The 18,173-nt window shown below is 40.3% G+C and overlaps 1 protein-coding gene across 1 annotated transcript in view; it reads right to left on the bottom strand.

Moving 5' to 3' along the window:
• LOC149073970 (solute carrier family 23 member 1-like) overlaps positions 1-16,952 on the bottom strand; it is a 42,769-nt gene extending 25,817 nt beyond the window's left edge. The window contains exon 1 of the mRNA XM_089246585.1: positions 16,851-16,952. Within this exon, the coding sequence (XP_089102711.1) occupies positions 16,851-16,904 (54 nt within the window). The 5' untranslated portion in view covers positions 16,905-16,952. The remainder of the gene's footprint in view (positions 1-16,850) is intronic.
• Positions 16,953-18,173: the final 1,221 nt, after the last annotated feature.

Below are 18,173 nucleotides of genomic sequence, written 5' to 3'. Positions count from 1 at the left end.
AGAATTTATCATACAGGCCTCAGAAAAAAAACACTGAAGCCTATAGGCCATATTACCCTCATTTACCTCATTCATATTAATTCATATTAATAGTATTCATATTAATTCAATATACAAATTGTCAATATATACTATTTTAGTAAAGACAAAGAATTGGAGTAGGTTTCTTTTCGGAAAAACTGGCAGGTGCGGCTTAAGCGAGGGTGCAACTGTACCCGGGAGGCAATTGATAAGAGGCGGCATCTTAAGGCTGAAACACACTACGCTGACGTGACGTGTTACTACGCGTTAATGCGTGTGATATAAAGTTCCACCAACAAGTCGTCTGTAGGTACGTTCACAATGTGCTGACGTGACGTGGTAAAGTCTGTGATGGTGTAATCTGACGTAACACACAAAAATCCGTGCACACTACTCTGACGTGACGTGGGACCACGTAGAAATGCTTGCGTTATAAATTCTACCTATGAGTCTTAGGTACGTTCACACTGTGCTGACGTGACGTGGCAGTGTGTCGGATTATGAAATATCCTACGTAACACGCCTTATTACGTGTCAAAAACAAATCAAGCCTTTCAGATTTTTGTCAATGGCATGTGAAGACGCCATATTTGTTTTTCTCGTTCTTTTTGCTTCGTTCGTGTTTTGATCAATTTTGTTTTTTGTTCGCGTTTTGACCCTACCAACCAGGGTTGTTCGGTTTAAACCATGTTAGTTTAAACCATGGTTTAAACCTTGGTTTTAACCAAGTGGTTTTTTTACAAAAATCAAATAAAAGTTGCCTAAATATAATTTTTTTCCTTGAAAAATATCATATTGGTTCATTATTAGCCAAAATGATTCATTTTTACCACATTTTATATCCTTGGGGTACATTCTGATGGTATATCTTTAAATGACATAAGATTTTATAAGCGGTTTTTTTCAAAAAGTCTAATAAAAGTGGCCAGAATATATATATATTTTTCATATGAAGTATCTTAGTTATTTAAAGTTATATACAAAAGCCAAAATTTCTCATTCTTACAACATTTTCTAACCTTCGGCTACATTCTGATGCTCTATCTTTAGCAAATTCATGAATAAGGATTGCATCACACATCTAAATGTAGTGGTGTATTATCTCACTGGGTTTCTTTTTCCCTTCACAAAGAAGCAGCAACAGTAGTGACACCATCATGCTAGGGGCAGGTGGTTCTATAATCCAATAAAGACACCAGCTGTCCTTAAAGGACAAAGACCATTGTACTAGTAGTTACATTACCTCACATACATTTTCATTTTCTATAATACCCATAAGAAGTAGCACATCTCCTACTGTATATCTCCCAGTCTTAATATTCAATAGTTGTTTCTTTTATACTTTCACACTGTTAAGCCCAGTTAATCAAGGTTCTACTGTATAGTAGTAACAGATTTATGAAAAATAATGAGCTATATACAGGGTGATTATAATTTTTATTCCAAAACTATACAATAAGTACTGATCAGAATGACTTGAAAATTTGCATGGATACTCCTGAAGCAATAGAAGTTTCTTTTGCAAAAGGAAAAAAAGTGCAAGTAGTGCAAAATGTGCAAGTAGATGATGCTGTACTTGGCCAGCACTATAATCTATTTTGTGCAACCACATCATTTCGGCACTTCCACAGCATCAGTGTGTGGATAGAACTTCTATCAAGATGCACATTGCAATACCAGCAAAGCAGCTGCTGAAGACCCATTTTGACAGGATGCACCTTAACCCTTGCAACTTCTGGCTGTGGGTGTAGCTCAAAATGTTATAAACAGTGGTCAGATTGCAAACTTTGGTGAATTGCAAAATTGCAATCTCCAGCACATTCCCTATATGTTAGAAGTTCCTCAGGAATATTAACGGGGGGGGGGGGGGCGTTTGGTTTAATAAAGCTGAATTGCAAGCACATCCACATCATGACCATGGCATACTCCGATTCTGTTGTTGAACAACAATTTTTGTGCTTTCAACCTCAGGTTGGACAACATATTTAACATTTCTTAAGTAAGTTGTAGTTATTTGTTCAATTACTTCGTTTTTTGTGATGTTTCCATGAATTATGAAATCCAGCAATGCTATAATTAAGGTATAATTTTGCCATGACTAGCTATTGTTTCCATTCTGCGCGCAAATTTCCCACATGTTGGATGATGTCATTAATTTTACATTTTTAAGTATTTTTTCCCCTTTACCAAATAAAATTGCATTTTTTTAGGAATATTCATGTCAATTTTCAAGTCATTTTAACAATCGTTCTTTTTTACAGTGTTTTGAAATCAGAACCTTAGTTATAATTACCCTGTATATCGTGAATCATTGCTAATTAATCTGCATTATTTATGCTTCATTAAATACATTATATTCACCTAATTTTTATTACTTTTTGCAAAATAGCTTCCTAATTAAGTATACTGAAAGTAACTGGAGAAAAACCTTTATATACTATATGATTAATAATAACATTGAAAGAATTTTCAAACACACAGTAATCCATTGAGTTAAGCAAAAAATAATTAAATTGCAAAAGTTGATTTTTGTTAAAATGTAATAAATATTTATTAATTAGCATGGGAATAGTGTTAATTACATTAATAAACATTTTATTTTAGTTAATTATTAGAAGTTTGAATGATTTTTCAGAAATTTCATAGTGTTTAATGTTAATGCTATTTAAAACAAAAAAACCCGGTTTTTTGGTTTTTTTACCAACCCTGCTACCAACGGTTCTGGGTCAAAATCCGGACGCGGTCGAATTTAAAGATTTAATTTCGCCGTATAAGCCGCACTTTGCGCTTTCTGTCGGTATTTGCATTTCTCGTAGCGTGGGGCGTTGATAAGAATAATATAAAATGCATCAAATACATTCTATTTTTGTTTGATCGCAATTTATTATTCTTATCGGCGCCGCAAGAAATACAAATCCCGACAGAAAGCGCGAAGGGCGGCTTATACGGTCAAATTAAATTTTTCAATTCAACTCAGTCGGGATTTGAACGTAACCACCTACCCGCACCGTCTATAGTAGAAAACCTCCGCGCGAAGCTCAGGACGTCACTGAAGTCTTCCATTTCGCAAACGTCGGCTTGCTACGTATATCCAATGGCTACAGGTGAAATGGGCGACTTCAGTGACGTCAAAGCTTTGCGCGGAGTCTTCCTGCTATAGAAGGTGTTTGCTCACCAGACAGCTGTCGATCTGCATGAGAATCAGAGCCGCTCTTAAGGGGGTGGGACAAGTGCGGTCTCACCGGGCCCTCCGTTTTGGGGACCCGCTTTTACGGTAGCAATAGTTTCTTTCATAAATTCTGGAAATCTGCGTTTTCATTTAGAAAGAAATAATTCTGAATTTCCACCATATCTAGAATTGCTTTTTTTAGTAATTTTTGAATTTTCATCAGTTCCGGAATTACAATGAAACCTCGATATAACGATGTTCTGCAGACCTGGGGAAAATATCGCTGGGATTATTAAAATATCGAGAGGCAGCAGTTTAACATTCGAATATGGACATTTCTGATCAAGACTTGAAAAAATATCGTTGTAAAGGGATTCATCTCGTTGTATCGAGTAACGGTGTAGCGAGGTTTCACTATATTTCTATTATTCTATATTTTCACCAATTTAAAAAAAAAAAAAATTCTCCTTGCATTTATTTCGAATTTTCATTTTCTGAATTTTCGAGTCCTCTCTCTCTCTCACAGAAGAAAAAATCGGGCTAAGGGGCCCAGCTATTATTTTCGCGACGGGCCCCATGAAGGGTAAAGGCGGCCCTGTATGGCATGCATGCACATTCTTATCGAACACTTTACTGCAAATTCTTCACATTTCTTCCTCATCAAGTTCATCCAAAAAACACATCTCACATCCATGGGTGTTGAAAAAAGTCAAAACAGACATCACGACCAACAAACACATTGACTTCACTTCGACTGATGGCGTAAAGGCTGAAGCATCACTACACTGACGTAACGTGAATTCCCGTCATGCCAGAGACGTGGCAAATTCTGATTCGGGGAAATTCGTCATCACGCCTTAATGCATCTCTTAAAACATCAGATCAGTGTGCACACCATATAATGTCTGGTATGATCCCGTGCCATCTGACGTGGCGTAGTAACACGTCACGTCAGTGTAGTGTGTTTCTGCCTTTAGGCTTTGATTAGACACCAAAATTTTTAAAAAAATTTCGGAAGTAAAATTCACATGATATCACTTCTTTTGAGTCGTACATATCTTGACGACGAAGATGCTGAGGAAATCGGCAGGGCCAGGGACCGTAACGCTCCTTTCACACGCTACGGATTCGTTCGTACGGAGGATTGGACGCACAAAGACATTCCATTACTGGCATGAGCAATTCCGTCCGTCACGATAACGGACGAAACGCCGTTCGGAGAAGTCGTCGTCGTGCTGCCGTTCGCTGCCAGTACAACACACGGCTGCCGTCCCGTTTCCAAGGACACAGTGGCCTGCGTGACTAAATGCTTTTGCACTGGCTTTATGCTAAGAAAATCAGGTCAATCTCAGGGTAAATAGCTGGCCCACGAGGTGATTTGTGCGGCCCATGACCAGAGGTGGCAGGTTATAGGGGGGAGGCAGAGCAGACTTTAGTTGACTCCAAAATTACTAAAAATTTCCACACAGTTAAAATTCACATGTGCCATCACGCTTTTGAGTCATACCATGACAACGGAGATGTTGAGAAAACTTGAGAGAATAAATAGACAGGCATACGATCGTAATACCAGAAACAAGAATGTAAGCTATCAGGGGCGGCTCGAGAGAAAATCTCTATTTGGGATCTCGGATTTTTGTGCCTCCTGTCTATTCCCCCATAGCCCTACATCCTGCGTCAGGGCCCCTAGGCTGGAATCTTTCGCGGGCCCCAAGCCAGATATTAAATGGGGGACTTTTCTACACTTAATTTATAGCGTGAAAAATAAATAAATAAAAATGTTAAAGATAGAGTCCCTGGGCTGGAGCCCTGTCAGTCCTACCCTTGTGGGTCATGCCCCTCCCTCATAACTTATCCCGAAAATTCCTAACAAAAAAACTTCCCTTTTTCAAAAAATAATAATTTTTTTTTGCTCTTTCATCTCGGATTTAGCGCCTCTCCATAACGGACAGAAATAATTTTCTTTCGCGAATAAAATTTTTTTCATCCATTAATGATAGACTTAGCACCCATCTTGAGTGGCGGCCGTAATGTGTCACATGGCCCAAGAGCCGCCCCTGTTCTCTATGAAAAGGGGCAAGTATGCATTTTGGTTCCTTCACCCAGTATTTTTTCCAGTAATGGTCCAGAAACAAAGGAAAAATTCGGCTTCCCACTTGCCCGGTCCCTGGAGTACCAGAAACACCTTTGAAATACATTTCTTGATAAAAATAAGCTCGTTATACATCATCTTTACAGAATAAATGATGATGGCTCCCCAAATTAAGTGCTGTTTTAAGGATTAAATTACCTATTATCTGGCATTATTAAGAACGGTAAAGTAATTCTGGATCACACACACAAAAAGTGAAAAAAATCTGCTCCAAATGCGGGACGTATGGTCATGATTATTTTGCACGGTAAACAATGGTGTGCGGCTTTCTTCTGAAAAAAAAATCAGGTTTGTCTAGAGGTTCCCTTGAGTGAAGCCCTGCCAGCCTTCCACCAGGGTCGCCTTTAGAGGCGTCATATGAGGCTTCGCATCCGGGCGGCAGGTAAGCTCGCGCCGCCCCTGCCCGGGACTAATTAACATTACTGTGTATTAAATTGTTCTTCTGATCATTATTTGAGCTATTGGTTTCAATACTCAGACTATTTTTCAGACTATTTTTTACTACTACTACTTACTACTACTACTACGGTTTTCAGACTATTCAAATTTATTATTTCTAGTGACAATAGTAATTAGCTATATTCTCATCATACTACCCTTTAGAACACACAAAATGTTTGTTGTGGGGCTTTTTTTCCCGCCACCGTTGGGCAAATTTAGCTGTTGTGGCTGTATTTGTAGCAGAATTTATGTGGTGTTCTGCTCACTGTGGCGAAACTTTTTAGAAGCGGATGTCAACTCGCACAATAACACTTCGAAACTCCAACCGACTATGCTAGGACTAATAATTCGAAAAGGCCAAAAATATGTCATATTGGATATTCGGGTTTATATTGAGCTCTTCTGGTGTGGAACTCTCTTATTCTGTTTCGACAAAAATAACTATTTCTGTCGCGAAAAAGAGAAGCATAATTTATTTCTAAATTTGACATGGCGAGTTGGTGACATTCCACGTTGAAGAAGATTCAACGGTATTGATCATCGGTATTTTCAAACAAAAATACCGATATCCGGTTTAAGGAAAGTAACTCACGTAATAAGAATACACATGTATCGCAAATCTGATTCCGTGTAATCGTATAGACATACGGGAGAACCAGGTAATGGTGTGTGTGCGCATCCCTTCACATCTACAGGTATTCTGCCTCGTCTATGAGAAGCTAATCCATCTCATCATAGTACCATCACGTGTTTACTCATTACGGATGTCCAATAGCCCTACTATCCACGCGATTGTCTTTTGGAACGCTGTCCATCCCAAACTCCTCTCGAAGTCTACCGGCCCATTTTTCACCATATTACTCATGAAGGAGACAAATCTGCTAGTTTTCTGGGTAATTTTACTGATGCAGCTTATACACCGGAGTGCTGCCTATGCTGCGGCCTGCGACGCTGTAGCAGACCATTATGTTGGCCCTCAAACAGTGAGAAAATGGCCACACCTGCACAAGGCTAAAGTCTCGTCATCTCTCTGCCAGGATCGTCTTTAGGGGTGGCACCAGGGCGCAACTAGATGCTTGGTCACCCGGGGCAAGCGCGCATTTTGACGCCCCCTTGTAATGTTGAAGGAGAGGTTTCAGAATGAAATTTGCGCCACCTCGTGTCTAGCGCCCGGGGCACGAGATGCGCCTGCTTCCCCCCCCCCTAGTTGCGGCCCTGGGTGGCACATGGAAGCTTTGCAACCGAGCGGCAGGTAAGCCGCTCGGTTGCAAAGCCGCCTTTGAAAATGGGACACTTTTACGTCCAAAACTTCAAAATACGGAAAGTCCCGTAAATGTGGGTCATGTGGTCAACGTAGTCGTAACCATTTGGGCTGCTACACATGACGTCGTATCTAGCGCCAATTCGGATAAAGGCACCGCCTGCGATGCATTACTTTGCGTGTCTTTGGCGACTTCTATTTCTCTTCGAAGAAAAAGCAAGGAAGAACTTGAACGCAGCTCTCACACTCACTCGCACCACACGCAAATAGTTAACCGAGTTGCCCGCTGACCTTCTTACAGGAGGGAAAAGTCAAGGCCAATATATTCAACCACAGCTGCTGAATCGTAACTTTCTCGGATTTATCTTCGAGTGAACGTTCTCGAAGAGTCGGCAACAAATGAGTCCACGCGTATGTGTCACAAAAAAAAGAGATCCCGCGATTGAATTTGCATATTTTTGTGTGAGGGTGAAAATGAATGTCGGCCATCGTTTGAGTCATCCGCAATGGATTTGTGATATCCGACGCTGTCCTTGAGAGGGAATAAAGTTGTAGTTAATACCTTGTTTGAAACGGTTCGATTGAAAAGTACAATTACGAGCATCTTCGTACGTGTTTGTTTTTTATACCGGATTTTACAATTTATGCTCTTAACCGTAAATTTAACTGAACGGCATCATAACTAGTACAAAAGTGTAAAATAAGCAAACCCTCTGTAAAATGCTACATCTTTTTTCAAGAGGAATTTTTTTCTGATTTTGTGTGCTGGTGAAAGTGCTTCCAACTCGTGTCCAGAAAATTCACCGACAGCAATTCACCGCTAGGAAAATTCACCGATCAACAATTCACCGAATTAAAAATTCATCGCTGGGAAAATTGGCAGACAACAGTTTGACATGAGTGAATGAATGATGGAGTGAACGAGTGAGTGAATGAATAAGTGAGTCGCTACCTCTGTGACTCACTTACTCACCATGTCACTCACTTACTCACCATGTCACTCACTTACTCACCATGTCACTCACTTACAATGTCGCTCACTATGTCACTCGAACACTCTCTCAGTAGGTCGGTCACTCACTTGATCTCTAGGTCGCTCACTTACTCACTCATTCTATCATCAACACACTAGGTCACCCGTTCTACCACTTACTCACCAGGTTGCTCACTGTCACACACACTCAATTACCACAATCACTCACTCACTAAATCACTCATTCTATCACTCTCTCACTAACTAGATCACTCAGTATACTACTTGGTCGCTCACCATGACACTCACTCACTAGGTCACTTACTCTATCTTTAGGTCGCTCACTCACTAGTTTGCTCACTCACCAACATTAACCACTCTGTCACTCACTAACTACTTCATCATTTACTGACTTACTCGGTCATTCCTCGTTCACTTACTGGCTCACTGACTTGTGTAGAACTGTTTGATGTCGGTGAATTTTCCGTAAACCCCCCTCCGACCCCAAGGCCAATAAACCAAGAGGAAGAGATATGCAATCTTTTTCTATTATTTATACTGTATACGCATATTCCTAAACTTCCCCGAAAGTGAAAAAGAAATGTACAGGGTGATCTTAAAATACCTTCGCCGATATAAGCACCCATAGCGGCCGTAAAAATCAGCTAATGCGAATGAAATTCCAGATATAGGTGTTTCTTCGAGTATGCTCGAGAATGAAAAGAAAAACAAAACTCTAGCTCTCATGGTCATGATTACAGCAACAAAATCTTCCAAAACTCAAATAGCAACACTCACAATATCATGACATGCAAATCTTATGCAAAACTTATATGAATTGCAAAATGATCGGCGCGGTAAAAAAAAACCCCATGAATGGCGTTAACCCCCTTTGGTTACAAGCGATTGGCGTAAAATACGGATGATCTCCATTTGACGAATCGGCGATTTCTTCTCGGCAAAATTTCATCAGCCCTGTCCCCCCCCCCCCCCAACGCATATTGGGATCAGAGATATATGCGAGGGGGAGGCATAGGGAAGCTCGTGCGCCCCCTCCCCAAGACGATCTAAAATTTATTTTTGTGCCAGAAATTCATCACGATCCACCCTCTAAGCCAGTGTTTCTCAACGTGGGCGATGGAATAGTCCGGGGGGGGGGGGGCAATAAAAACTACGAGTATAACATGGGATCCTATGTGTTCGCTTGAGTCGGAGGGCGATGAGAGATGACAATTTTTGAAGAAGGGGGCGATGGCACAAAAAGTTTGGGAAAAATGCTCTAAGCCAGTGTTTCCCAAAGTGGGCAATATCGCCCTATGGTGGGCGATGGAATTGTCCAGTGGGGGATAGAAGCTCTACGGATATAACATAGGATACTATGGGTATACTTGAGTGGGGGGGGGCGATGAGAGAAAAAAAATTCTGAAGAATGTTGCGATGGAACAAAACGTTTGTGGTAAACTATGCTCTAAGCCATGTATGCTAAACTCATGGCCCGCCATTTCAAACCTGATTTTGTAAAAATGCACTAAGCGACACATTTATAGATCGTTAAGTGATCAGTGACACAATGCCAGAGCATTTAAGGGACCCGTGGGACGTTTTCAGATCAATTAAGTGATCCACGGCACAATTCCAGAATACTCAAGAGGTCCGCGGCCGCCCATTTAGAGATCCCTTGAGTGGCATGTGGCAGAGTTTTAGAGCAGTCAAGTGGCCCTCGGTGCAGTTCTACATCACTCAAGTTACCCGCGGCACATCCCGGGATTACGTAAGTGATCCGCGGCAAAATTACGGATCAATTGAGTGACGCGCGTGACAGTTCCAGAGCACTTAAGCGGCCCGGACATATTTCCAGGTAACTTGGATCCGTGAAACATTTAGAGATCACTAAAGTGGCTCTGTAGAGGACTTATCAATAGGGAGAATGTTAGTTCATGTGCCCACAAAAACAAGGTTTTTCTCGTTTTTGGCGCACCGAATATATATTTAATATTTTTATAAACGGTGGTCGAGATGACGTAAACATCATTCAACCCCCCCCCTTGTCAGCAAACCCGAAACCCCCTCCCCATCGATGCTGACGTACTAATTGAATGACCCCCCCCCCCATATCTCTCTCGCATTATTTGACTGAAACCTTGTTAATCTCTTTGGACCTATTTTTTCAGCTCCGGCTCTCGCTGCTAATAACATGGTGAAATATTCACGAGATAAAATCCTCTTTGCACAAAACAAAAGATATCTATTTTATTACCTATTGAGTGAAATCTCTGTTGTAAAACATTTGTGACAGTTTAATTTTGTTGCGTGTTTGCAATACACATACCTTCGCTGTCTAGTCAGGAAACGTCCCATGACTCATCTTTCTAAAGATATGCTTGTTTGCTAATAATACACGGGGTGTTCCACGACGAGTCACCGAAAGGAATAAAAAGTCGATTGTAAAATGCAATGATTAGTGACAGGACCTGACGTAATATTGCTTCCAAACGCTAGGGTTCTCAACACATATCAATGCCGGATTAACCCATATAAAGGCTCTAAGCATTCAAGTCCCCTTTACTTCTAACCTTATACAACGGGGCCTCATGACAATTAGATCTTTTTACAGTTTTCGAGAAATATGAAATAGGTAAGCAGGTATTTTTAAGTGGGGGGGGGGGGTTCAGGAAAGTCACTGCGCTCGAGGCCTATAATGCCATGACTCGGGAGACCTCATGACAATTTGATGTGGTTAAAACTTTGGAGAAAGTAAGTATTCAAATTAAGGGCAAGGTATTTATAGCTAGGTAAGGGGGGCGGGGCCTCAGAAAATTTTGTTTTGCCCGGGGCGGGAGGGTCTATGATGCTGTTGAGACGGCTCTGGGCTTACTTTATGGAAATTCAGTGAAATCTTAACACAAAAACTAGAATTAACACGAGTTCTTGTTCGCAATTAACTTAGTGTCTCTGCTTTGGTCTCACACTCGGGCCGCAACTAGAAACAAAATTTACTCTGTTACTTGGGGGAATCTTTATCCATTTTGGCACTCCACCCCGTAATTTTTAATGAAAAAAGAGTAAACTCAGCGCCCGAAACACCAGACCTCCCCCGGCCATCTCTTAGTTGCAGCCCTGGACAACGTTTCGATAAAGCTCTTCAACTGTTCAATCACGTGCTCTTAACATTTTAGGATTTCTACCGGATGGTTGATGATGGGAAAAAAATTTTAATTTAAAAAAAAAGTACTATATTTGACAATTTTTTGTGGTGCCCCTTTTCTCCTGGTGCCCTAAGCACGTGCTTATTTTGCTTAATGGTTAATCCGCCCGTGCAATCTATGGTGAGCGACAATAGTGCAGCTGGTGAGCAGGCAGACTCGATAATTTTAATTCTAACTAAGTAAAAAATGTTCTTATTCATTTTAGCAATATTCTAGCAATAAGTTTTATCGATTTTAGTGACATTCTTAAGGGTTCAAATAGAAATTAGACTTTCTCAGGGTAACCATATCACCATATCTAATTGAGAAAAAAATCATTTAGCGCTATAAGTAAATATGGAGTAAATTGCAACCAAAAAATGTAATTTACGACAAATTTGCTGGTTATTGCCGAAAATTGTTGAAGGTTGGGGGGGGGGGGGAATGAAGGACTACAGCAAATCGCCGTTAAATAAAATGTATTTCATCAAAAAGCATTCATCATTTCCATTGAGAAAAATACGGGAAACTGATCTGAAGTACGGCAAAATTCAGGATATTGCCAATTTTTGTTTTAAACATTGCCGCAAGGTGGTAAATCACCAATTGTTGCTGAAATGGCTGAAAATTATGAACGAGTGGGATGTGGTACTATTGGAACTCATGGTAATTTGAAATGTAGTTCTCAGAAGAACGTTGATTATGAGTGTGTGTGGGATGAGCATAGATATAGTCACATAATTATACAAATACAAATACAACGCCACAACAGGCAAATTGCCCAACGAGGTGGCTGACTTAAGAACATCATGGATCCCCGAGCCCCTACCTACTACTGCTACACCACACATGCACCCCCCCCCCCCCCGCGGAACCCCCCAACGAATCGGTACATGCGGGAATGTGCGTGTACGTGTAGTGCAACCTGACGTAAAGTTTGTTTCTGTGTAATGCTTGTTATGTGTAGTGCTGTCATCTGCCCCCAGTTTTACTAACGATGAGTGAAGTGTTATGGTTGAATGATTTACCGTTGTAGGACTGTTGCTCTCTGTGGCGAGACTTTTTAACGGGGAGATCGGCTCGCATTTGCGCCTTGAAGTTGGGAACCACAGAAAACCAACTTCAGCCGACCACAAACCAACTTCAGCCGACCACATCCAAATTATCATAGTATAATTTATAAGTTTTGAAAGCTATCTTCATTCATCATTTAAGTAAGGATTACAAATTCGAATAGGCTGCGTTGAAAAAAGGAACAATTGTATAAAGTCGGAGCGGATAAAAATACTGGAATGTCCCGTATTTTACGGGACACATGGTCATGCAACTCATGCTGTAAGTTAGAAGAAGTCCGAATCATCTCAGATATTTCACTGGTCCTTGGGTTCAGAAAGGTTGAGAAACGCTGCGCAGAGGGGAATAAATTCAAACAAGCTCTGTTTTCTTTCTTCATTCTTCATCATCACGAAGCTTCGTTGTAATTCTATGAAAAACAAAGTTGTTCTTTTTATCTCCGTTTATTTCTATACTTCTATTAGGCCGGCATTACACTATAAAAGTTTGATAAAAGTCCTTTGATAAAACTTGAAAAATGCAGCCAATAAGGTTACAGGTTGCATTTTCTAGAATGTAGCCAATAACCTTACTGGTTAGATTTTTCAAGTTCTATAAAAGGGATTTTATCACACTTTTATAGTGTAATACCGGCCTTAGAGACTTTTTCCCACATATGACATATCCTTCTACTATACAGGGTGTCCTGTAAGTAAGTGATAAGGCGGTCTTCATCTCATCAACCGTCCGTCATAGAGGTACGATTCGAATTTAAAAAATGCTCAAAAAGCGTTCAAAAATTACGCTTTACCAGTTTTAAGAGATAGAATACAATGTGTTACAAAATAAAAAAAAAATCCGAATTTTTATACGGTCCCCTTGTTCTCTAACATCCAGTTAAAAAATTGTTGCCTTGTATCTCCTGAGGTAAACAAAAAAGTCATACATTTTTTTTTTACTACAATATTCACCGAGATATTTTAATGAAAAAATCGGAGAGAAGTTGGGAAAGAACAGCAAACTAACGTACACCGCTCCCCCAATCATGCTGTCCTTTCCAAACTTTTCTCCGATTTTTCAATTCAAATATCTAAGCGAATATTGTAGTTAAAAACATAGGATCTCTTTTGTTGAACTCAAAAAAGACAGGACAACAATTTTCTAACTGGAAGTTAGAGGACGGGGGGAAAATATAAAAATTTAGATTTTTTTGTTTTGTGACACTCTCTCGAAACTGGTACCGGTTGGATAATATTTTTAACACATTTGGAGCATATTTTAAACTGAAACCACACCTCTACCAGTGCTGTCTTAACGCATGGGCTCACCTGGGCATGGTTCCGGGGGCCTCAGCTGGCCGAAATTCGGGCTTTCGCCGAGCTTTAGCCGGCCCCTACATATTGATCCCTACATATCGATCCTTATGAATCGGGGTCATCGCCACGTTTGCGTATTTTTTGTGATAATTATGGTCATTTATAATTAGCCATAGCTAATCAAAATTGTTATGGTTCGGTTTGTTCTCATACAAAAAGTATGATTTTTTCCCTTAATCTTCGAATTATCTAAAAAATTCTAAAAAAAAAGAGTTCGAATTATCAAGAAATTTTAACATCAAATTAGACGGGCGCGGTAGCCCAGGTCTATATATAAGATACTCGACTAAAGTTGCGATTTCTCGATACCCGGGGGTTCGTTCTTGTCAGAAACTTTCCTGACGCTGACGTACAACAGAAACGGCGATATGACCGCAGAAAAAGATTTCTTATCGCAGGGAGTTCCACACACCGAAAGGTCAACGCACCAACCTCTCGGAGAGCATAAAAAAAAAAGGTTGCCGTTCGGAATCGGCGATAAAGTGTAGTTCCCAGTCTAATTAGCCCTCGCGTGTAGAAAATGGCCCTGGTAATTAGCGGGGCAGCCAAGCGGGAGCACTCGGTTCTGTTTGAGTAATGATGTTGCGCATGACGTCAGCTTGTACCTATTCCGGCGCGTCATGAAACAGCCCTTATTATAGAGCCCTGGGTGCAAGGTAGGCCCAGTTTTTTTGCTCAGAACATTACCATCAAATTAGTATGGAGCATATAATGATAAATATAATCTGTGAATTAAAACTTTCTACATATAAATAGACAGCATTTACTTTCTAATTAAGTCGTTTTTTCGCAGTAAAACCTCTTCTTAACGGACACCCCCCCCCCCTCAAATGCTGTCACCCCCTCTTTTACGGCCAAATAATAATTTCCCCTTGTATAATAAAAACATGCATTTCAAACACCCGATTAACGATCACCCCTCTTTTACGGACGATTTTTTTTTATCCCGCCAGTGTCCGCAAAAGAGAGGTTTTACTGTACAACTTTTTCTTGACCGAAAATTCCAAGTGAAATCAACTAGCACAGATATTTTTTTAGCAAACGGTATCCAAGATAGCGGATGCATCGCTAACTCAAATATAGGAATTGACCGATGTGGGGTGTCGGGAAAAATCAAAACCGTTTGGAAAGTTTCATTAGGAGAGCCGCTATAGGCAACGATGGATCTTTTTTACAGGATTGGGAATTCACGGGGGGAAGGAGGGAGGACGTAGCGAACTATAGCTCAGGGCGGCACGTTCTTAGGGGAGCTAAATTTGAGGAATGAGTGGCCAAGAGAAAACTAGTAGAAGGGGGAAAGGGCGGCTAAATTTGTATAATCCTCAATAAATCCACCTCTGCCCATACAGCAAGGGACTGGGTCAGTGAGCGACCTAGAGAGTTTGCAAGCGCATGAGTGACCAAAAGAGTGTGACCTAGAGAGCTTGCAAGCATGTGAGTTACCAAAAGAGTGACCTATAAAGCGAGGAATCATGTCAGTTGAGCAGCCAAAAGAGTAACCTACAGCGATCGACCGAAAGAGTGACCTAGAGTGTGTGTGTAAGCATGCGAGTGACCAAAACACAGTGTGCGAGCATGTGAATGACTTGTGACTAGGAGAGTGTGTGAGCATGGGAGTGTCCAAAAGAGTGATCTAGAGACACAGTTGTACTTGCAGGAGTGGTGCGGAGGGAGGAGGGAAGAGTCCAAGCGGGTTATAGCACAGGGTGGCGATGTATTCGAGGAAAGATAGATTAGTCAAGAAAATTAGACTAGAATGGGAGAAGGGCAGCGCCGTCTTAACGGATGGGCCGGGGGGGGGGCCTCAAGAGAAATACGGGCCTCAGAAAATCAATCAGCCCCATGATGCTCTTAAAACGGCCCTGGAGAAGGGCGGCAAAATTCACGTAGCCCACGGGGGGGGGGCAAAACCATAAATGTGCCTCTGATTACGGTACAGTTCCAACGGTCAATTCCTCAAGGATCAATGTCGTCTAACGGGAGAAAGAACACTTACAAGAATATTTCAGTTGTCTCTATATATTTCCTAGTTCTTCAAATGATGTTCATTCAGATCAAGTTCTGCTTCGTGAATACAAAAAAGAGGTGAATGAGTTCAAAAATGAGAATTCGCAGTTTTCGTTTCTGCTTCGTTGATCCTCTTGGAAATACATCTGATCTGATCTTTACTTAGAAGACATTTCTAAGAATGGACTCATTCACCCATCACAAATTATTTTATCATGAGACTAACTTAAATCGGTTGGCACATTTTCTCTTTTTTGGAATTCTGCTCAACACTGATTTTGTTCTCAAAGATATTCGAGTGATTTTAGGGCAAATTGGGGCTACTGATTCCGAATCTGGCATTGATTTTGTCAGATTAGCTTTAGTTTTTGAGATAGGGTGGAAATTAAAATCCAATGGTAATACCATAAGCAGCGTACAAACCACAATGAAAAGCTGTGTGTTATATAAATAAATACATTAAATTATTGACAAAGATATTTCAGTTATTTTAGGGGGATTTTGGGGGTGCTGAGAGATTCCGAAGCTGGCATTGGTTTCATCATGTTGGCTGAGAAACTTTTTGAGAAAAAGTAACAATCAAGTTTCTCAATGGTAATACCTAAGCAGCATACGAACCACATTGAAACTGTGCGCTATAAACAAACAGCAAATCATTGCCAAAGATGATTCAGTCATTTTATCGTGATTTTGGGGTGCCGATTCCGAATCCGGCATTGGTTTTGTCATATTGGATCTAATTTTTGAGAAAAATGAAAATTGAATTTCAATAGTAATACCATAAGCAGCATACGGATCACATTGAAACTGCACTATAAACAAATACAGTAAATCATAGCCAAAGATATTTCATTAATTTTAGGTCCTATCATTATAATCACAGAGCTAGGATATAAATGAGGTGATAAAACATTTAGAGTCATTTGGATGCGCCAATTCCGAATCTAGCATTGGTTTTGCCGATTTGACTAGTTTTTGGGATAATGCATATTCTCAACAATGTGATTCATATGCTGCTTATGGTATTACCATTGGAATTTAATTTTCACTTTACCTCAAGAACTAGAGCCAATCTGATAAAATCGACGACAGATTTGGAATTAGCAGCCCCAATATATCCTGAAACCATCAAACTTTCTTCAAGAACATTATTTTTTTTTTGAGCAGTGATATGAATGTGTTGACGTTTAAAAAAAATTAAACATTACTCACCTTTCTCGACTGTCTGTAGATGGTATTTACTCCGTTTTTACGGACAGTGTCCATTTTTCAAAGAGGACAGACAAAGCTATCCCACGGCACACAACAGACACACGTATTTTTTTTCTGTTGCCTTGAACAGTAAACGGTGTTTTTTTTTCTGTCCGTCGTGAAATGAAAAACCGGCTGACATACGACACCGACCCAAATTGGTGTCTTCTATTGTTTTCAGTTTTATACCTACTAATATCCAGCCGTTTTGTATTATTATTTTATTTAAGTTGACCTACGAACAAAAATGAATATGAATAAATCGCGTTGTTAACTTTGTGTGACACACTAGTTGTGTGAATGTGCGTTTCGTCTTCCTTAATTTCACTTTGGTGTTCCATTTCCATGAAATGACATAACTGACCTTGTTGATGTTTAAACAGCTGGGGTTCCACTTTTTTCTAATATATGTTCAAACTGCTTCCGTTCGATATCTCAAATTCAATTACAAATTAATTTGCTGATAAAAGAGTCATGAGAAACTAGTACTGGCTAATCCATAAAGTGCATAAGATGGCTAAAGAGTAATTCGCGTAAAGAGCCATATAAAAGATTACTGTCTGAGAATATAAAAACGTGAGGAGATGACAGAAAGAAGATGAAGAGATGCTGTGACCAAGAATGTTCACTGTTAATAAGACGAAGAAAACTGGCATAAGTAGCTTGGTGATTCTCTCTAAGTGTTTCACCACTTCGTATCATAGGGACCGTCACAACCGTTAAGAAAGATGTAATTAAGACTAGAAGAAAAGGTCGACGTGTTTGCATTAGGAAGGGTTGTTTAGGATGTTGGGTCCTACGTTGGTGTGTTAAGAAATTGTGAATGTGCCCAGGGCCATATGATAAGGGCTGTCTCATGACTTGTCGGAGGCATTATCGGTCGAAGTCATCATCCTGATAGAACCGGTTAATTGCCATTGGCTACCCTGGTATTTCAAGATCGAGCAATGATGTCACGCACCTGATCCGAGACCACACTCACTGAGCCCAGGCGGCAACAGTAAATTCAAAGGGATGAGACAGCTCTTTAGACTGCAGTTGCGTTCAAAAAATTCGGACAACCTTAATTTTGTTCAAATATTTTAATCATGTGGGTTAAATCGGTATATCTATATCTATATATAAAATAACATGTCCTGACTGATTCACTGACTCATCATTTCCAAGCCGAAACCGTTGAAGCTATAAATATGATATTTGGGCAGTAGTTTCATTTCATGATGTAAGGACTCAGTAAGAACGGGTTTTTCAAAATTCAACCCCAAAGGTTATATAGAGAAATCA

Source organism: Pholcus phalangioides, unplaced genomic scaffold (genome assembly GCF_987345545.1).
Source record: "Pholcus phalangioides strain wild (caught in Gottingen) unplaced genomic scaffold, Ppha-v1.0 ptg000017l_1, whole genome shotgun sequence".
Taxonomy (NCBI): domain Eukaryota; kingdom Metazoa; phylum Arthropoda; class Arachnida; order Araneae; family Pholcidae; genus Pholcus; species Pholcus phalangioides.
Note: the sequence above shows the minus strand (reverse complement) of the source record. Positions and strands in the feature narration are given on the sequence as shown.